General features: G+C 41.3%; 1 protein-coding gene across 1 annotated transcript in view; it reads right to left on the bottom strand.

Moving 5' to 3' along the window:
- LOC145404603 (uncharacterized) overlaps positions 1–22514 on the bottom strand; it is a 50298-nt gene extending 27784 nt beyond the window's left edge. Inside the window, exons 1-4 of the mRNA XM_080276121.1 lie at positions 22458–22514; positions 18596–18943; positions 14852–14958; positions 8725–8845 (exon numbers count right to left, since the gene is read on the bottom strand). Coding sequence (XP_080132247.1) covers positions 8725–8845; positions 14852–14958; positions 18596–18943; positions 22458–22514 — 633 coding nt within the window. The remainder of the gene's footprint in view (positions 1–8724; positions 8846–14851; positions 14959–18595; positions 18944–22457) is intronic.
- Positions 22515–22879: the final 365 nt, after the last annotated feature.

Genomic DNA, 22879 nt, shown 5'->3' with positions numbered 1-22879 from the left:
AAAATCATTAGCCATAAAATGAGTAAGATTAAGTTTGCAGTCTAAGGTCAGGTGCTGCAACAATGACAGAATATGACATGAGTTCTGTATCAGGAATTATCGGTGCATGTACTGTATTGGTTCAGGAAAGTGTAAAGGCCTCAGAAAAATTTTATAAATATATTTAAACTGAACTTCTTATGGGAAAAATTAGTTTGGGTCCAGGGTCTCCGAACCTAACTACCTAAAATCATGATTTTTTGCCCACACCCCCTGTAAACTTTATGAACTATAATTGTAGTTAAGTAACTGTAGTTCTGCATTGTATTGCCATACTGTCAGCAAGTGTATATCGCTTCATCAGCAAGTGTATATTTGGTATACAGTATTTGTGTCCTTTCCTGTATTGCCATTTCTCCTTTGGATGCGTCCATGTTTTGACGGGGAATTATCTGATGGCAAATTGACTTGACGGTGAACTGTCTCGGAACCATACCTTTGTATGCTTCACATATGATTAAATGCTGCTGATTTTCATTCTCTTCTTGACACATGGCACATATTAGGTTAGGCTCATACTTTTTCTTATAATTTTCCTTCACGTCTAGCATTTTGGTTTGCATCAAAAATATTATCTTTGTTTGTTTTGGTTAGAGTTTGGCCCTGAGAGCATCGAAAAATGCAATTTTGCACAGTAAAGTGAGGTAGGTGGACCACTCCAAAACGCACTGAAATTCGAGTCGTCAAATTCTAAACTGTCGAAATTCAAAATTCCACTGTATACATATATGTACAGTATATATTCAGAGGGAGCCAACCGTTTTCAGTTTTGCCTTTTCCTGCTAGGAGGAGTCAGCAGCACCCTTTGTGCGTCAGTGTGGCCCTGGTCATGTCTGCAAGCGGATGTGCTGTTGAGCTACGCTTACTATTGTAACATGGTGTGTAGGTGGTTTGGCGGTTTTGCAAAGGCGGACTATGGCGCAGCAATGTCTAGTCGATGTTGATCGTTTATTTCGATAGGGATTGTTCACAAGGAATTCGTCCCACCCGGTCAATCTGTCAGCAGAGAGTTTAACTGTGAAGTTTTGCAGCGTCTGAAGGAGAATATTCGCTGCAAATGCCCAGAACAATGGAAGAAAAAGGACTGGGTGCTGCATCATGACAACGCCCCTGGTCACACATCAGTTGTTGTCGAGCAGTTCCTGGCTTCCAATAACACAGCAGTCATTCCCCACCCACCCTATTCGCCTGACCTTGCCCCCTGCGACTTTTCCTGTTTTCCAAGCTGAAATTACGACTCAAAGGGCATCGATTTGACTTGTTTGAGAAGATCCAGACAGAATCGCAGGAGGTGTTCAAGATCATCATGACTAAAGCCTTCCAGAGATGCATGGACTCGTGGAAAAAAACGCTGGGACCACTGTATACATGCCCAAGGGGACTACTTCGAAGGCGACAGTGAGAACTAGAAGGTAACGTAACTCATTTTCTTACAATAATCAAATTACTAGAACTTTTGGGTAGCACCTCATATATATATATATATATATATATATATATATATATATATATGTGTGTGTGTGTATCTATATATATATATATATATATATTGTGTATATATATATCTATATATATATATATATATATATATCTATATCTATCTCTCTCTCTCTATATATATATATATACACTCAACCCTTGGCCATCACGGGTTCAGCTATAGTGTATCTCGCTATCACGCCTATATAAAAAACTACCCAAATACCTTTATCACGCACTAAATGCCTGCTATCACGCACCACAAATGTTCGAAAATTTAAAAAAGGCCAGGCTCCAGTGCTCCACCCGGCCAACAAAAGCTTCACTCTGTGATTGGTCGTGTGACATCAGCGCCAGCCGAGCACTGATTGGCCACCTGACCGAGTCTCCTGCCTGCCAAACCATTCAAGTGCGCACCCTCAGACCGTGAACAGTGATAGCGAGAACAATAACCTTTTTTATGATATGACCATGGCCAACGTACCCCCTCCCCGTCCCCCTACCATCACCCAACATAATGCTGCGGCACCTGGCAGGGAAATAAAGAAGAGGAAGAACCTATGTTACGCAGATAAACTGGAAATGTGAAACTTATAGAGAATGGTGAGACCAAGCGAAGTGTGGGGAAGAAACATAACATCAATGAATCAACTGTGAGGGGTATTTATAAGAATCGTGATCACATCATAAAACATGCTCATTTTTAGACTATTATATATTAATATGTGGTACACAAAAGGTATCTTAGGGGTAAATATTGAGGTCATGGACCAATTAGAATTATTACCATAAGTTCTTCAATTCAGCTATCACGGTTTCGGCTATAGCGCAGCCATAGCGGGACCAATTGGGAGTGATAGCCGAGGGTTGAGTGTATATATATATATATATATATATATATACACAATAAACCCTCAATAAAATGAACCAACTGGGGGCCACTCATTACAGGATTAAGACGTCTGGAAATAGATACTCATTTGGATACCAAACCTAATGTTTGCAGAGGTATTACATTATCACTGTACAAGAGATAGAATTCAATAGTCAATACATAAGTTATATACTGTATTATAAAGTTTAGCTAACAACCTGAAAGCAATATATATCATCATCATCATCATCATCATCATCATCCGGACCTCCTTTCCCACCCTAGGGCAGGATCTCAAATTACTGGATCAAAACTACACAATTTAAAAATAACCTCTTCAGTGAATAACTTATCACCAGCAAACAGTAACAAACATTTTACAGTCTTCAACTACCAATCACTCAAAAACAGTATGGTGAAATAACATAAACTTTTAATGGACTAAGAGTACTCTCTGTAATGTACAGTAATGTACTTCACATAGAGAAAAATAATAAATATAATAATAATAATGATAATAATAATCTGTCTGTCTATTGCCAGGTGCCTTAATCCCGTAAGGGGTGGCCACAAACAAATCGCCTTCATCTCGCCGTCCCCCACCATTTCACTGCCCTGCTCCCAGCTCACATGCCCCTCACTCATATACTTCTCCACTCCATCCCTCCATCTCACCCTTGGCCTCCCCTTCCCTCTCCCCTCCTCCACCTCACGTACATACATTCTCCTCATCAGTCTCTCATTCTCCATCCTCTGCACATGGCCAAACCACCTCAGTGTGTTTTTCCTAACACTTCCTATCACATCCACATTCACACCACAATGCTTCTTCACTTCCTCATTTGTCAGTCTGTCTATCCATGTGACTCCACATGCTCTTCTCAAATAACTCATTTCCACTGCTCTCACTCTTGACTTGTGTCCCTCCAACAAGGTCCAAGTTTCACTTCCATACATTAGAGCTGGTATCACAATACAGTACATAACTTTTTCACTTCCATGCTCACTTCCTTGTTTCTTATCACTGCTTTCAAGAACCAGCAATCTTTCTTCTTTGTTGTACCCTTTTAAGCACTTCACCCTCTAAACTTCCATTCTTACTCATCACACTATTCAAGTACTTAATAAAGGAAACTATCTGAGTGAGAAATAAATACTGTACTGTACACAAAAATACAAATAATTTTCTTGCATGTTATAGCACTTACCTCCAAGTTCTCCTCCTCCTGGACCTACACTCCCAAGGTATTGCATGCAGTAAGAATGCAACATTTTTAGATATATGGTACTATGCAGGACATGAGTGTATATGGGAGGGGAGGGGGAAGTCATGCCACTCTTACAAAATACAGTACTGTGCTACATCCTGAATACTGTTCCCATGCCAACAGTATAACATGATTATGATAACATTCAGTAGGCCGAATGAGACATGAAAACCTGAAACAAACAGAGTTTTCATTTTTAACGTTTTCCAAGATAATGGATATACTAAGGATGCTATTCTGGCTGCCAAAACACAATTACATCTGGAAGAGAGATGCCTATGGAATGTAATGATATTAAAGTACAGTAAATGCAGTATCATTATGAACTCTACCATCCGAACTCTAATCCTAATCAAAGTTGAAGTGTGGTGAGATCCAGACACAAAGTATGAGCACAGGAGAACAATCAAATGCCATGTCCAATGAAATGGGTCAGAAAATCATTTATACATCATCTGGGCCTCTGAATTTCTGCATCAACATTATCAGGAAAATCAAATGAATATTTTTCTTTATGCACTAGTCTTACTACAATTATGTAATATGAGTCAATCTCTTGGGGGGGGGGGATGCTGATCCTTGTCCTACATATTGATGATCCATTTCCATCTCTTGTGAATTCTTTTGTTTCCTCAACTTCCATACTTTACTTTCTTGTAGTCATTTACCTACCATGGCTCCTATTTTGTTATGTCTTTTATGCTCATGTATGCATTTATGCATCACATCAATCATGTACTGAGGGGCAAAAAAATTACTTTAAAACATATACTAGATGACAAAACTGAAGGCAACTTTGGGACTTCTTTGACACAGTCTACAAAATGGTTTCTTATAAAATCTGTCAGGCAGCTCTGGATGGGTGACATATTATCCATATAAAACAACACACTGCATCACTGATTAAAACCCTCTCAAGCTCCTACGTGCCACCATGGTTTAACCCGCCCTCTACCACAGCCATTAATAAACGGCCATGCCCTTTGCCGCAGGAGTGCCAGACCCATTCATAAACGGCCTAAGATTTAAAAAATCGCCAAAAATCGAAATATCGAGAGAGGCTGGAAATATTTACCAGGTATTATGTTTTGAATGTGGCGCACCATGGGAAACCACTATGAGTCACCCAGAGTGAGCACCATGCATGCGCACTGCCCCTGCATCAGGTTAACTTTTACCACGTATAAAAATAATCAGCAAAATCGAAAAATTGAGAGGCTGGAAATATTTACCAGGCATTAAGTCTTGAATGTGGCGTATCATGGAAGACCGCTATGAGTCACCAAGAGTGCATACCACACACGCACACTGCCCCTGCATCAGGTCAACTTTGACCCCGAACTATAAAATAATTCAGCAACAATCGTAATACTGATAGAGGCTGGAAATATTTACCAGGCATTCAGCTCTGATTGTGGCACGTCACAGGAGACCACTACAAGGCGGGTCATAAGAGTCATCTTGTGCACGTCCCACACTGCCGCCCTTAGGTCACTTCAGTTCACCTTTGACCGCGGGTGACAGAGCACCATGGCACATCGCGGCTATTCTGAGAACAAAACGACGACATTCTCTTCGGTCTTCCCCATGACGGGGGCTCCAACTCCAATACTGATGACGATGTGGCCAACAAAGACTACGTCCAGCCCCATGACATGTTGTCAAGTAGTGATGAAGAGGTACCACTGCCTAGGAAAGTGAGGTACACTACCTTTGTGTCAGCCAGTGTGGTACCGCGCCACCCACCCAAACCACCAACACTCACCCACGATGCCAGTGATCCAGAGGACGAAGGTGATTTAGCTTCACCTTCGAGATGGCCATTGTGGATGGAGTCACCACATTCTAAGAAAAACAGGGGCCGCATGAGTGAGAAAGGGCAGCCAATGAAGAAGGAAAAACTTGGGAGAGTAGCTGTGGCTTTATTCATGGAGCCCGCCGCGGGGTAAGGGGTCACACGTGGTTCACCACCATGTGGCACAACTCGCCCCCTTTCACCACTGCCGCACACTTCACGCCATGCCGCCCCACATCCCCACACCTCACGGCAGGCCTCCCCACCTCCCCAGGATGCCTCCCCACAGCCTCAAACAGTGGAGAAAGGCAAGGGGAAGGGCAGAGGCAAAGGGAAAGGCAAGGCGGTTGCCGCACAAGGGAGTGTTTGTTGATGTGGGGTGTCTTTCCCAACAGCCTCACCGCCCTACTGATGATGACAGAGGATCTAACAGCAATGAGGGAGGCGACGAGGGAGAGGAGGAAGTAATGTGGCAGTGGGAAGATGGGAGCTCCTTTGTTCCCCATATTTATCCCTTCACGGGTGCAGACAGGTCGGGCTGTACCGTGGAGGAGCTGACCCAGTCCTCCTCCCACCGTGACTTCTTCAGGCACTTCTTCGATATAACCCTGGTTATCAACATCGTCCTCCAGACCAACCTCTATACCAGTTTTCTGCATCGTGGCTTGGTATGGATACCCCACAGCCAACTCTTTGACACTGACTTAACTCCAGACGAGTTTTACACTTTCCTGGGTTTAGTGTTGCTGATGAAGGCCAAGCTGGAAGCCTATTGGGCCACAGACCCGTTGCTATTGACACCCTTCTTTCGGGAGAGTGATGTCCAGAAATAGGTTTCAAAACTTCTTTGCCTGCCTGCATTTCTTCGATGTCCTCAATCCAGCCACCAGGAACAGCACTGACAGGGTGAAGAGAATCCGCATGGTGTTTGACAACCTAAAGGAGAAATTCCGCAACTCCTTCTACCCCTACCGAGACCTCGTTATCAATGAGAGTCTCGTGTTGTGGAGGGGGAATATCTCATTCAAACAGTACATCCCCAGCAAGTGCCACCGGTTCAGCTTCAAGTTGTTCATCATGTGTGACTGCAAGACTGGTTATGTATAGGACACTGTTTTATACACTGGTGACCAGACCGACCTGGTCGAGGACAGGACCATTGGTCTTTGAGGGGAGGTCATCAAGACCACAGTGGACCGGTACTTACACTGGGGGTACTTACTGCATCTGGGCAATTGGTACACGAGCCCTATCCTCACCCGGTATCTGTACCGTCACGAAACTGGCATCCATGGCACGGTCAAGGCCAACAGGAAGTTCATGGTCAGGGCTGTCGCAGAGCTGGGGAGGAAGCTGGAGAGGAAGGAGGTTGTTTTTAACCAGGCAAACAACATCCTCGCCATCGCATGCTACCATAACAGGGAAGTAAACCTCCTTTTGACAGTACACTGCCCACTCGTCCACAGGACCAAGTCTATCGACCATTGGCACGAGAGGAAAGTCCATGTCTGGAAGCCAGAGGCAGTCTTGGACTACAACATCAACATGCGGCAGGTGGACCAGTCCGATGCCATGATCTCCAGCATTAAGTGTGAGAGAGCGACAATGAAGTGGTACAAGAAGCTGTTCTTCCACCTTCTCAACACCACCATCCTCAATGCACACTTCCTACAAGGCCATGTCACAGGAATTGAAGAAAGCTTCCAATAATTCATCATCGAGCGGTGCTAGGAGTTGTTCACCTACTACGCCCAAGACTGCAGCAGTAGGGTCGCCTGAGCCCCTAGGGACCAACCACTCCACCTGATGCAGCGCCATTTCCCCAAGATCATGCCAGGTGCGAAGAAACTGCAGCAGAAGTATTATGTGTGCCAGGACAGCATAACCAGGCCCCATACACAGAGAAAGGACTCTCAGTACATGTGCCAGAAGTGTAACATGGGATTATACCTAATCCCATGTTTCGAAGAGTACCACGCACTCCTTAACTTTTAGACAACAATGTGTGTGCAAAAGAGACACTATGAGTATATATAAAGTGCAAAAAAGGATGCCTAATTTCATATAAGTGCATAATCTGGAGACTGTGTTAGTATATGTCAGTGATGTAGCAAAAAACTATGCCTAAATAATGTGGTTTGTGTGATATAAACACCTTATAAGTTACCATATGTGTGCGATAGATGCCATACACATGTGGTTAGTGTGAAAATAGACACAAATGTGTGTATATAGTCCTAATTCAAAGACAGTGTTAGTATATAAGTATGTGACGTAGCAACAAAAGACTCTTGCCCGAAAGACACCTCATACATTACAATATATGTGAGAAAGAGACACCATACATATGTGGTTAGTGTGAAAACAGACGCCAGTCTGTGTACACAGTCTTAATTCAAAAGCAGTTTAGTATATAAGTGGTGTAGCGACAAAAGACTCGTGTGAAACAGATGCCCCATAAATTAAGATATGTGTGCAAAAGGGATGCCAAACATATGTGGCTAGTGTGAAAATGGATGCCAGTGTGTGTACATAGTCATAATTCAATGAGTGTTAGCAGATAAGTGTGCTTCAATGCGATAACAGATGCAAACAATGTGTGCCATTCGCTAGAAAAATGCCTCTCACTCGCATGTCTGTGTGTCACTCGTGGTCCTCGCACATCTCTATGACTAAGAACAGTGGCCACATCCTCCTAGGACACACTGGGAGCATCACCAGGGCATATACTTCAGTATACCATGGCCAAACACCAAAGAGAAGTGCCTGGCCCCCTATAGAGAAAAGGTCTACGGGGTGTACTCCCGTACTTCACCAGATAGGCACAGTCATGAAGGAAGCCCAAAATTGACCATCTTGGCTTCTATGAATACCAATTTGGGTGTTTCTAAAAGTTCTGCATCAAAACTAACCTATCTAGGGGGAAAAAAAAAAAAAAAAAAGAAAATCGATCGGCACTGGGGGTGTCAGAGGTGTTAAAGCTGCCAGCAGAGGGTGGGGGGGGGTTCATATCATCATCTGGCATTTGCTGGAATAGATGACTTAAATCATTCTGACCATGAAAGGGTTAACACTTTTTGTTCCCTTTACTAAAATGGAACTCTGATTTTACCTGGAATGTTTCTGATGACTAAATGCAACACAACACCTGAAAGGGTTTTAAAAGTATTCCTCAGCTAATGACTAATTATATATACAGGTAGGTTGTGAATATAATGTAGGTTAAATAAATAAAAACAGCTTCAGCACTACAATGAGAATAAGGTTACCTTTTCCCCATATGGAAGATCTCTATAGCGCTTCAGACAATCTAGGATGTCTTTTATAACAACATAGATGTTGTCAACAGACAGCTTGTGAGTTGATGTCTCCATCATGCCAATAAATTTCCTGAAAATCAAGGAAAAAGCAATTACTCTTCTTGCTCACTTCTACATACTGTATTAAATGCATCAGAATAATTTTTAAAATCTAAAGGACTTGGAAAGGCAGGGTACTGTATTCATGAAAAAAAAAAACAAATGAGTAGAGCTAAATTATGTCAATCAAGAGTAACACGCAATAACTATCCCAGGCTATTTAAATATAGCCCATAAAATCTAAATTGCAGTAGTCCCTCTTTATCCGGATGCTCAGTATTCAGACATGTTCATTATACAGATGCTGGACCTTGGTTCTATTAAACCATTATCCGAAATGACTTGCTATTATCTGGACATAAAAGTCCCTCAAAACTTCGGCTGGCCAGCCTTTCAGACTCCTGGTCATCCTCCTTTTGGGACTCTGGCAAAAGCTTTGCCATTGCACTTGACATCTCAAAGGCTTTCGATCAAGTCTGGCATAAATCTTTAATTTCCAAACTGCCCTCTTACAGTTTCTATCCTTCTATCTGTGCCTTCATCGCTAGCTTCCTTTCTGGTCGTTCCATAGCTGCTGTTGTAGACGGCCATCGTTCTTCTCCTAGATCTATCAACAGTGGTGTTCCTCAGGGCTCTGTCCTATCACCAACTCTTCCTTTTATTCATCAATGACCTTCTATGCTGTACATCTAACCCCATCCACTCATACGCTGATGACTCCACCCTTCACCTTTCAATTCGGTTCCCACAACGTCCATCTCAGCAGTTACTTCAACAAACAAGGGATGAGGCTATGGCACACCTAATGTCTGACTTGGCTCGTATCTCTGACTGGGGTAAAAATAATCTTGTTGTTTTTAATGCATCTAAGACTCAGTTCTTACACCTATCAACCTGTCAAAATCTTCCACAGGTATACCCACTAATGTTTAATAATATTCAGCTTAATCCTGCATCACCCTTGAACATGCTTGAGGTTTCATTTACTCGGGACTTATCTTGGAAAGATCATATTACATCTCTTGTAAAATCTGCTTCCAAGAGATTGGGTATGCTAAGCCGACTCCGTTCTTTCTTTACCCCTGCACAATTGTTGACTCTATACAGGGGTTTTATCCACCCCTGTGTGGAGTACAACTCTCATGTGTGGGGAGGCTCCCCACATACAGCTCTTCTCAATAGGATAGAGTCAAAGGCTTTTCGTCTCATTAACTCTCCTCCTCTTACTGACTCCCTTCAACCTCTATCTCTTCGCCGCACTGTTGCATCTTTATCGCTTTTCTATCGCTACTTTAATGGTCACTGCTCCTCTGAACTGTCTGCATGCATTCCTCCACCTCTACGACAGGCACGTAGCACCCATCTAGCAGGAAACTCTCATCCCTTTTCCGTCCAACTCTCTAATGCAAGAGTTAACCGTTACTCCCAGTCCTTCATTTATGCAACAGGTCAACTCTGGAACTGTCTCCCTCTGTCTGTGTTTCCTGCTGCCTATGATCTCCAGTCTTTGAAACGCAGTGTGTCCAGGCATCTCGAAATTAATGGATCTTGAATTTGGCTCTCTCTTGTTTTTGTTTTTCTCTTGGAGGGAACTGTTATTGCAGGCTCATAGCCTTTGGTTCCTTCCTCGCATAAAAAAAAAAAAATAAAAATAAAAAATAAATAAATAAATAAAGCAAGAAATATGTGAAAAGGAACCAGAGAATAAGGAATTTGAAGTCGTTATGGAATATATTTGGCAGTGTACAGGATTCTTACAGCACATCTGTGGCCACCTCCTCTAAGGCTCTGGTAGTGGTAAAATTGCTCTTGGAGCACGTACAGTAATCCAGTGTTGTGCTACACTTCATTCTTTGCACTGTGAGTTATAATTGCATAACACTGCACATTCTGTTCTTCACTGCGCCACGCCAGTGTAAACCGCAAGTTTCAACCGCCATTTTGCACTCCACATTTAATCCTTTGCACTCTAAATTCTAATTTCTTAACACTGCACAACACTGTAAATTCCCATGTGGTCTAGTGGTGAGGTATTGCAGTTTATTCACTGTTTATTCACAAAAACGAGCATGTGCGGCATCCACTGCGATGAACATCCACCCTCTACGGTGGTTAGGCAGTAACTGGGGAGTGGAAGAGGAAGGAAGGGGTGAAAGGGTGCTGTTCCGCGCCGTGTGGCGCCATGCAGCAATTTCAAATTACGAGTGGGAAAAAAATTAGGATTTGGGGGGGATTTACTTCTTTTTTTGGTCATTTTTCGGTTCCAAAAGTCCAGGCCCACAATGTCTGGTAAGTGGGGAGTCCGGAAAGTGGGAGTCCGGATAGTACAGGGATTACTGTATATACACACACACACACACACACACACACACACACACACACTCACATATATATATATATACATGTATGTCAAGTGGGGTTGGTGGAGGATTAGTGCCCCTCCCTGTAAAACAATTAACTCTAAGCCCTTGGCCACCCCGTTTGGGATACATGGCATCTGGCAATGAATAAATATAAATATAGATATATATATATATATATATATATATATATATATATATATATATATAAATATATAAATATAGATATATATATATATATATATATATATATATATATATATATATCCATCTATCTATCTATATAGATAGACAGATAGATAGATAGATATATACTGCAGACAGATATAAATATCTATATCTATCTATCTACCTATCTCTATATATATACACATACATTATACAGTACCCTCGCATCCAACACGCGTTAGTCCAGCATGATTCGGGTCCAGCACGGAGAGCAATTAATTAGTATTATTTAATACGATTTAATTACTGCAACACGAGTGTGTTAGCATAACATGCACAGAGCTCCAAGAAGTGGGCGAAATCCGCAGAGTTCATTCTAGCACGATCACCCCAGGTCCAACACGGTCACACTGGACATTCCCATGATGATGACAGCCAATGAAAAACTTCTGATCAAGTAGCCTTCCCCACCCGCTATCGTGACGTGATCGTGATGCTGCCCAATTAAAATCGCTTCTGGTGTCACGTGATGTTTTGTTTACATTTCTCCTGCCACAGCGCCACTCAGTCGCATAATTGCATTGGAAGGTGCTTTTTTCTTGCTGCATTTTCTGCCCTTGTTACTGCATTTTACCCTGCTCATGATGCCTAGGAAGCCTTCTGAGAACCCCAAGAAGTGTCGGCAGCTCCCTCAGGCCACCAAGCTAGAAAGCATCGAGAGGAAGAAGAAAGGGGAGAGGAAAGTTGACATTGCCAAGGCCTACGACATGAATGAAGCCAACGTGATCATAATAAAAAACTTAAGAAAAGATCCTGGCAGCCGAAGGCTATCACACGGCACTTCATACCAGGTTTGCCGAGGATACGAAGGTAAACTGGAACAGTAACATGGTAAAATTGCCAACGATACCATGGGCATTTGGAATTCATCTGGATGGATTCCTGCCGAGCATATGACCGGGAAAACAGTGTGACCAAAACCCAGGCGACTCGACAGAGAATGTATCGTACTACAACATTGAACATTTAGCCTGACACTGAATACAAATTAATATTTTAGAATAAATATAAATCATTTTGAAACCCTTCTCATCGGCGTGCGTACCAGTTTATAAACAAAGTTGCTTCTCCTTATTCTCTACCGAGTCAGCGACAGCGATCACTTTCCAAAGTCACGAGACGGGGCTCTGGCAACAGTGTGAGAAGCATGCACTTTGCCGAGGATTACAGTGCTAGGACAGGCAGAAGCAGGACCTTCCATGGCTGTGGACGAAGATAGTGATTCTGAGTGTGATTTCGAAGGATTTATGAGGGAGGTTTGATTTAGAAGGATTTATGAGGGAGGTTGAGGAGGAGCAACAGCCATTACCCGCTAGTGACGCCAGCAGCCATCTTCCGGGGACCCAGTAGGACTAACTACAGCCTTGGATACCACCTTCCATTCCCAGCAAGCCCACCAACACTATCCTAAAAGGTTAGTTATCATTCATAGCACTGTACCATTTATTATAATTACAATAGTACCAATATATGTATAGGTATATGGTAGGTATTTAGGGTGACTTTTCCGAGGGTTGCTGACATAATTCATTTTTCCCCATAAGCTCTATTGTTAGTCCAACACGTTTTTGGTCCAACACGTGACCCATGCATGACAATATTACCGTGCTGGACGCGAGGGTACTGTATATAAAACCTGACCCAGTAAGAAAACCTTAAGATTCGCACACATACTGTACTATGCACTAAGCCATGTCAATTTCATACTAAATGATTCTGAACATTTTACAGTGTGTTTTAAGCAATCTTAAAAACAATGTTTGGAATAAAGAAAAAGATAAAAGGAACACAGAAATATTTAAAATGTTACCAAACAATGATGAGTGTTGAAAACCTCAGGATTAGTACACATATAGTACATTCAGACAACAATTTTCACCACTTTTGAACTTATGGGTATACATAACATTTTGTGTTCCATAAGCTGTGAAGTGATGATCAACTACTGAGAAAAACTGTATATGAAACCACTGAATTACACACCAGAAATACTGATTCTGGAAGCCTCTTCTCAAGTACAGTAATTTTTCTGATTCTTCCAAATGGCTGTGACATGCATTAGCAGAACTGGCATACAAAGTTTGAACATACGCTTAATTTGAGATTTTATAGACACATTAGTATCAAACATATCTAGCTAGAGTCCAATACAGCACATCTCCATTTTCCACTGGGGTTATATTATAGACAGTGGACCAGATATTGATTTTTTGGATAACAGGATGATGATGATTATAACACGGGTTCAATGGGGTTATGGTATGTTTGATGTCAAGCGGGGGAAGGAACTACCCCCTACATTAGCGTAATAAGACATGGAGTAGAAGTAAGGCAGTTAATAAAGTCCCAGGTATAACCTAAGTGGTGACAAGGCTCAGATGAACTGTCATCATGGGTCCTCACCCCCCACACCCTCTTGGCAGAGATTTCATTGTAGGTTCCCTCCTCCCACATAATTCACAGCAGTAAGTTTTGGGCAATACCAAAATCGTCCCACCAAGTGCTAAATGCAGCAAAAACATCACAATATTCACTGAATGTGGTAGGGGATGAAGATTTTGATTGGGTCTTAGTAATACCAAACACCATTTTTATTTTTAATGTATCTAACTCTGGGTATAACCTTAACAGTTCATTTCTGAAAGTCTGGTAGTACTATATGTGCCGCACTCCTTCATGTCACCATTTTGGAACTGATACCTACTGCCCACGTTAAATACATGATAGGGCTGCCTCATTCAAGACTGGCGTAATGGTATTACTGGCACGAGTGCTCTTATGGCATGTTAGTAAGTCACGTGAGAGAATAGTTATGTTATAATGAAATATGAACAATCAAACTGTTCCATGCATCAGCCTAGGACGGAACTCACACCCTTTTGGAGAGCTGTCACCTTTTCTAAACACTCAGCCATACTCCCCTTTCTGTTTGCATTTTTTTACAAAACCTGTTTACTACACACCAACAACACACTTTCAGATAAGCATTTACAGATGCCAGTGACAGTTAAAGGGAAAATGGTAAATGCAGAATTAATCAGACAAATAATAAAAACTCAAGAGAACAGTGGTGGTGACCATCATCCTCTCACTTGAGGTAGTGCTACCTACTTCTTCCTTCACCTTCATTATTCTTTTTCTATGTCTACCCTCTTCTCTTTCTATTTCTCCCTCCTTTCCTGTCACAATTTATTACTCACTTCTCCTTTTCAGGTGGCTTTACACTGAGTGACAAGCTGACTGAATTCCTGTAATCCTGGAAACCATTTACAACGCTGGATGGCAATCATATAACCAACTCATATATGTTTCTTACGTGTCAACAAGTGGGTTGGTGCAAGTTTAGTGCCCCTTCCCATGCCATACAACAACTAACTCTATGATAAATGGCCATCCTTTACAGGATTATGGCATCTGGCTATAGACAAACAAATAGAAGAGAACAGTACCTTGAATGTGTATACGTGGAGTGTGCCAAGTAGTAATACTTCCATAACTTATCTCGTATTTTGTAATCGTCTTTGCTGCTTTTGATATCTTCCCATCTGCTGATGAACTGAAATAAAAAATAACAGATTATATACATTATACCCACAGAAGACTATATCAGGAGCCCTGTTAATGTCTTGCTGAAGACCTGGCATTTGACAGATTACAGGCAAGATGATGTTCAATATAAACATCCATCCATCCATCATCCAATCCTATGGAAAGGTGAAGGGTGGAGTCATCAGCGTATGAGTGGATGGGGTTAGATGTACAGCTTAGAAGGTCATTGATGAATAAAAGGAAGAGAGTTGGTGATAGGACAGAGCCCTGAGGAACACCACTGTTGATAGATCTAGGAGAAGAACGATGGCCGTCTCCAACAGCGGCTATAGAACGACCAGAAAGAAAGCTATAAATGAAGGAACAGATAGAAGGATAGAAACCGTAAGAGGGCAGTTTAGAAATTAAAGATTTATGCCAGACTCGATCGAAAGCCTTTGAGATGTCAAGTGCAATGGCAAAGCTTACGCCAAAGTCCCGAAAGAAGGTTGAGCAGGAGTCTGAAAGGTAGGTGAGAAGATCACCACTGGAACGTCCCTGACAGAACCCATACTGATGACCAGAAAGAAGGTTGTGATAGGAAAGACGCTTTAAAACTTTTCTATTTAGAAATGACTCGAAAACTTTTGAGACACAGGATGTTAAAGCAATTGGACGATAGTCAAAGGGTTAAGAATGGTCACCCTTCTTTGGGACTGGCTGAATGAGAGCAAACTTCCAGCAAGAAGGAAAAGTTCAAGTTGACAGACAAAGGCGAAAGAGTTTACCTAGGCAGGGTGTAAGCACTGAAGCACAGTTCTTGAGGACAACAGGAGGGACTCCATCAGGCCCATATGCCTTGTTAGTATTGAGGCCAGTGATGGCAGAAAATATATCAACTGAAGAAATTTTAATGTCAGCCATGAGGAAGTTTGAAGGGGGAAGTGATGGAGGAACAGCACTGGAATCGTCTAAGGTGGAATCGGAGGAGAATGTCTGAGCAAAGAGATCTGCTTTATCAGTAGAAGGAATAATTACAGAGCCATCAGAACAGAAAAGAGGAGGGAAGGATGATGAGGTATAGTTGTTAGAAAAGTTTTTGGCAAGGTGCCAGAAGGAGCGGGAAGAGTTCGAGTTGGAGAGTTGAGAGCATTTAGTAAGGATGAAATTATTTTTAGCAGGGCGAAGAACAGACTTAGCACGATTCCGGGCAGAAATATAAACAAGATGTGATTCAGGGGTGGGTTGGCTCTGGTACTTTTTATAGGCCCTCTCCTTGCTGCAGACAGCATTAGAACAAGTGTGATTAAACCAAGGCTTTCTTGCATTAGTCAAAATTTCTCTTCTTAGTGTAACAGGCAAAGTATATGGTAGGATACTTATTGACAAAGTTAGGGAAATGACAGAGTAATTAGTTGGAGAAGAACAGGGAGGTTTTAAGAAGGGAAGAGGTTGCACAGATCATATATTCATCCTTAGGTCTTTAGTGGGAAAGTTTCTAGAGAAAGGAATGAAGTTGTATGTGGCCCTCATGGATTGAAGAAAGCATATGACAAGAGTGGATAGACAGGGAATGTGGAAAATACTAAGAATATATGGAGTAAATGAGTTGCTGAATGCCGTGAAGAGCATGTACCGTATGAGGGTGCTAAGGCTGCAGTGCAGGTGGATAGTGAACTGAGTGAATTTTTCTATGACTCTAAACTGAGTGACAAGCCGAATTGTTTCCTGTACACCAGGAAACCATTTACTACGCTGGGTGGTAACCATACAACCAAATTATGGCGCCTGGTGGTTTAGTGGGTAATTGCAGCGCTCCAATCGGATTAAGTGGGTGAAGGTTTATATCCATTGGGAGGTTGGGGTTATTGTTCATGTAATGCCACTGAGGGATGAGTGAGGCTGGTCACTCTCCTCTTAAATGTCAGGACCAACTTGCCTAGTCCCAGACTCCTACACTCATCATGGGGCAACACAGGATTAGATGATGGATGGAATGTTAGATTGAAACAAGGATGTGTCACGTCTCCATGGCTATTCACTCTGTATATGGATGAGGTTATACAAAGAGATACAAGGTAGAGCTGTGGATGTTGGACCATCCCTAATGAGAAAGGACAGCATCTGGAAACTTCCTGCACTGTTGTTTGCAGATGATACTGTACAGTATTCTGAAGACGAAGGGAAACTGCAAGGCTTGGTGAATGCGTTACGAAGCGTGTGTAAGAAACAGAATCTAATGGTGAAAGTAGGGAAGTGTAAAGTTATGGTCTTCAAGAGAAATAAAGTCACTGAGTGTACAATGAGGCTGGATGATAAGGAAATGGAAAATGTGGGTGCATGTAAGTACTTGGGTAATGTGAGAGTAATGAAGGAAGTTTGGAGAATGAAGTGCTTGAGAGGGTACAACAGGAAAGAAAGGTTGCTGGTTCTTTGAGAGCAGTGATAAGAAATAAGGAAGTAAAACAAGCAGCTGCATGATAGTATTGTGATACCAACTCTAACGTATGGAAGTGAACCTTGGACCTTGCTGGAAGGACACAAATCAAGACTGAGTTGTGGAAATGAGTTATCTGAAAGGGGCATGTGGAGCTGCGTGGAGAGACAGACTGACAAATGAGGAAGTGAAGGAGAGTGTGGTGTGGATGTGGATGTGATAGAAACCGTTAGGAGAAATACACTGAGGTGGTTTGGCCATGTGGAGAGAATGAAGAGTGAGAAACTAACAAGGAAAGTGTATGTGAGTGAAGTAGAGGGAGGGGGAGGGGAAAGCCAAAGATGAGATGGAGAGATGGAGTGAAGAGGTATATGAGAGAGGTGGGTGTGAGCTGGGGGGAAGGTAGTGAAATGGCGGGGGACAGGGCAATATGGAGACAATTTGTTTGTGGCCATCCCTTATGGGATTAAGACATCTGGCAGTAAACAGAAAGATAGGTTAATTTTTTATATTCATTTACAGTATTTGTTTAATTATCTAAATTTGTCAACAGATTTAAAAAAAAAAAAAAAAAAAAAAAAAAAAAGCAAGCTTAAACAGAAATAATGAAATTGGCCCATATTAAAGCAAATATATTTCTAAAATCCTTGCAAAGTTTTTAAACTAAAAAACCTGGTTCAGGCGGGTATGTGGGCTGCTACTCGGGATGCTACCATACCCATGACAGCCCTGGAACAATGACATTCACTGATCATGTGGCCTGCACTGCACCATGAAACCACCATAAATTGGTAAAGAAGTAGGCATGGTACGAAAAGGAGTGAAGAGACGGAGCTGAAATAATGATGGGAAGGAGTGAGGTTGGAGCAGTAAAGTACACCCTATGAAAATGTGTGTTATAAGATAACTGGTTAGAATGCAGTAAAGGTAGCTATAGTTCAAAATATCTTCTAAGGACAAGGACATGGGTGGGACGAGATGGAATTGCAGTGGGGGGGGGGGGCATGATCATACTTTGTCAAAATGGGTCCTGATGGATTTAATGGCAGTGTGTAGATTCAAACTGTTCTCCAAATATAACACAGGCATGATAAGCTCATGGTGCTCTTGTTAGCCTTGTGCAACAAATACTAGAAGAGTATACAGTAAACTATATCATTCTTACCTGACAAATATAACTGAACGACACAGCAAGACCAAACAGGTGAAATCAAGTTGTTTGACTTACATTTTCTACCACCCTTATGCTTGTTTCACTGTCTGCATCTTTATCTGGTGCATCTTGTTTACTTGTACTGTCAGAGGAGTCACTGTTATCTTTTTTATTTGATGATACTTTTTTGCCTTCATTACTGGCACCACTACTCCTTTCCTGGTTTCCTTTGCTTGTGAAGAAATCTGGTAAAGATGACTGAACGGTAGTTCGAATTATCTTGCGGATTTCAGTTCTAGAACTTGAGACAGGGACTTTTGGTTTTTTGGCAGTATCATTTCTAACCTCTACTATCTCAAGATCATCATCAGGTTCACTGTTCTTACGCTTACCCGCACCATTGAATTTAGGAAGCTTGGCTACCTGCAAGTAAATGTAATATATTAGTTATGATAATAAATAATTTCAATTCCTGTACTGAACTGAATTCCTCCATATTCTGACTTAATAACAACAACCTACTGGTTAAAACTGCTCTGAAATTAAAGCTACTTACTTTGGCTTCTCTAAATCTTTGATGTTAAAACCCCAAGAGCATTATGAGAAGAAGCCAAATGCTACCTCAATTTTTATGGTCTTAACTCACTCTATCATCTTTTTTACTTTTACTTTTTTTTTTTCTGTTAATTCCTCAGTAACCTATTTTTTTTTTCTTATTAAAGTTCCACTGTACTGTGAAAGCTGATTTGCTGGTTCTCCATAATTTACAGTAGCTACCAGTTGCACTAGCAAGTAAAAAATTGATAAAGAGAGACCTCGCTTTAACAGACCTATTTACAGTATCTTGAACTTCGGATATACCTGTACAGTCATCCCTTAACATCCACGGTTTTAACATACAGTAACTTCTCAAATAACGTGAAGGTTATGTTCCTGGAGAGGTCGCGTTATCTAAAAACGGATTATTTAAACATAATTTTCCCATAAGAAACAATGGTAATACTGGTGGTTACATTCCTGGACTCTGGGAAAGTCTACCCATCTGGGAAGTTATGCTACTCTAAACTTAAAAGCAACAATATTAATTTGAATGAAAATCCATGTAAAAAACAAAAACAGTACCGTATATTTGGGGAGAAGTAAACAACATTTGAGCCCTAGCTGGGCCGAAGCATTGTTTACTTTTCCCCAAATACATACAGTACTGTTTTCGTTTTTTACGTGGATTTTCTTTCAATTTTGCTTCTTTCACAGCATTGTGAAGGTTCCTCAACGTTATTAATGCATTAGTAGGTCATAGAAACAGTACAGTAAAAGCAACATTTTCATTACGGTAAGTAGGTCACAGACAATAACAACACACAGCATCACTTCATCTATGCATCGTTCGTCGCCTGCTACTGTCCCTCCTAACCCCGCTCCCCCACCTCCTCGCCCTGCTGTCCCTCCTCACTCTGCTGTCCTGATATGTAAAGACTTAATTTACCATAATGAAACAGATACTATATATATATATATATATATATATACTGTACAGTAAATCCCTCCAATATCCGATGTAATAGAGCCAAAGGCATGTCTGGATAGTAATCCTGTCTGGATACTGGGCCCCAGCCTCTTGGACTTGTACTTATGGACCCTAACTCAGAAAAACACCTAAACAACTCCCTCTGGACATGCATTGCACCTATTTAAGACCCAAATCACACCAATAAGGGACATAAAAGACTGAAATAAATGCAAAAGAACCATAAAATGAGGTTTTAGAGGTGAGTTTATACAATATTAAACATTCTGGGTACTTACAACAAGTCCCTGGCTCCTGGACTGGTTTGAACTGCCAGTTTGCAGTCCACAGTTAATCCTTTGCACTCTAAATTTTAATTTCGTAACAATGCACAACACTGTAAATTCCCGTGTGTTCTAGTGGCGAGGTATTGCATTTTCTTCACTGTTTATTCACAAAACACGAGCACCTGTGGCTTGCATTGCTATAAGCATCTGCTCTCGATCGGAGTTAGGCTGTGACTGTTGATAATGGCGGGGTAACAGAGTTGCCAGATCACAACGGCCACATTACCAAACTCCTCAATTTTCATTTCCATTTTTAACTTTCATTACCACATTCGTGAAGCTAGCATCTATTCTTCACTAACTATATACACAAGTGGAAATACATGTAATCACTCTTCTTATAATTAACAGCATGTTGATTATCAACACGCTATATAGGCTACCAAATTAATCAGAGACAGCAAACAATCCACCATCTCCATCCTGTGTATCCTCATACATGTGAAAAATCCGTTTGGTATTGTATTATTCTGATTCAATACCAAACGAATTTTTCATTACCAAACTGGCCTACATTTGGTAATGAAAAATACCAAATGGCAACCCTGACAGGGGAGGGGGGGGGAAGGAAGGAAGGGGTGAAGGGACCATGGTGTAACAGTTGTTCGGCGCCATGCGGCAATTTCAAATTATGGGTGGGGAAAAAACTCAGATTTTCTCAAATTTTTTTGCAGTTTTGACCCATTTTGGGAATATTGGATCCCGGGACGAAAATGTCCAGTTAATGGGGATATCCGGAAAATAGGCGTCCGGATATTACAAGGATTACTGTGTATATATATATATATATATATATATATATAGACAGTACACTGATCCTATGTCTTGTATGGCAAGTTCCAATCAGATGTCTTAAAAATGAACTACTGAATGTATAATTTGGCTTTTCCCCCAATTAGTCCATTATAACAAGGTCTCACTGTACAAGTATTTTAAAATGTTGCTATCTTGTGACTATGGTACTACTGTATTTCTCCCTCAGCTATCTGACTACCAGAAGGTTATGGCCCTACCAGGTGAGGAAACCAGGTGTGTAAACACTGGGGAGCTGCCATTTTTAATTTTATGACGTACAAAATGCTATGGTATATACTGTGTATGCTAGGAACAGTGATATTTATAGCTAAACTGATTTACCATCTGATTCTCTCTGTTTGCAAAACTCAGCTGATTCTGTCATGACTGCCTGCTCCCTCCTCCAGCCAATAGGAGCACATTACGGATGGAACTGGTCTAAAATCCATTCTCGTGAGCAACAAGTAGGTCCAGAAAACTCTGACTGGTCCTGATTGGTCTAAAAAGGCCTCACAAAAATGAGGTTTAAGTCACAGATATTCCAAGAATCTATTGGCAGAGACATCTGATCCTGTGACTGCAATTCCTGGTACATAACCTTGCTATAATATCCACACACATCTTGTACATATATACAGTACTTAGCCATTTACCAGGTCTACTTGAATATGGTAACAAAGTTATGCACCAGCACTATCTCTCCTCCATCTTATACCACAGTTTAAGTACTAGGCCTACACAAATGGGAAGGAAAAAATAACCTGACAAAGAGGAGAGAGAAAATGAACCACTGGCTTGTCTATGTGAAAACATAAACTTCATATGAAATAACTCAGAGTGGTTATCAGTATATATGGCTTTATTATCCTATAACACATTCTGGTAATATGCATGAAAAAAGCGAGGCATCTGACGCTAATTGTAGTACAAAACACTATAAGATGACTGGAAACCAAAGAAAGACTACCCTAACTTCGTTCAATGGCAACTTACCATATTGCGCTTTCTCACATATTTATACTCGTTTAAACCTCAAGCATTACATAAAGGGAAGGCAGACACATCCAGAATCTTGCTAACGTACTAAGAGATCCAAATACACAACCTACGGTAATTTTTACAATAATTGTAGCTTTGACAGAATATGCAAGTTCCCTTCCCTTCACAGTTATATACCTGATAGCATTACCCTGACCACCAAGATTCATGCGTCTACTCAGAAATATGTATAATTATCAACGTGCTGTTAGCCTTACTGGTTTCTGACCACTCTGGTGTACAAACTAACCTCGAAATCGTCATTAGACGAGTCCGAAGCCAACTCTATCACATCGCTTGCCGCCATTACTGTGTTTGTAAATACGGAGCAGGATGAACCGTCGGCGTGCGTCCCTTGTTTCTGGCTGGGTTCCTGCTTAATTTGATCACATGAGGCTAGTAATTATATAAATTATTTCCTAGTAAGACAAATATAGTTTTAATGATCAGGAGTGCTTCTGGATTAGCTTTGATATTTAGATGATATAGTTAACGTGCAAAAACACCCTATATTTTGTTTTGGCATATCGCTGATGTAAGAGCATCAACTCTACTGATAGAGCCACGGTATATCGCAAATTTGGTTATCAGGACTGTAATGCAGTAGCGAATACAATCACAATATGATACTAGCTACGAACTCCTTAAGTATATAATGTAATTAATAAACAT

The sequence above is a fragment of the Coenobita brevimanus genome, chromosome 64, assembly GCF_032717465.1.
Source record: "Coenobita brevimanus isolate Jiangsu-jjx chromosome 64, ASM3271746v2, whole genome shotgun sequence".
In the NCBI taxonomy this organism is placed as follows: domain Eukaryota; kingdom Metazoa; phylum Arthropoda; class Malacostraca; order Decapoda; family Coenobitidae; genus Coenobita; species Coenobita brevimanus.
Note: the sequence above shows the minus strand (reverse complement) of the source record. Positions and strands in the feature narration are given on the sequence as shown.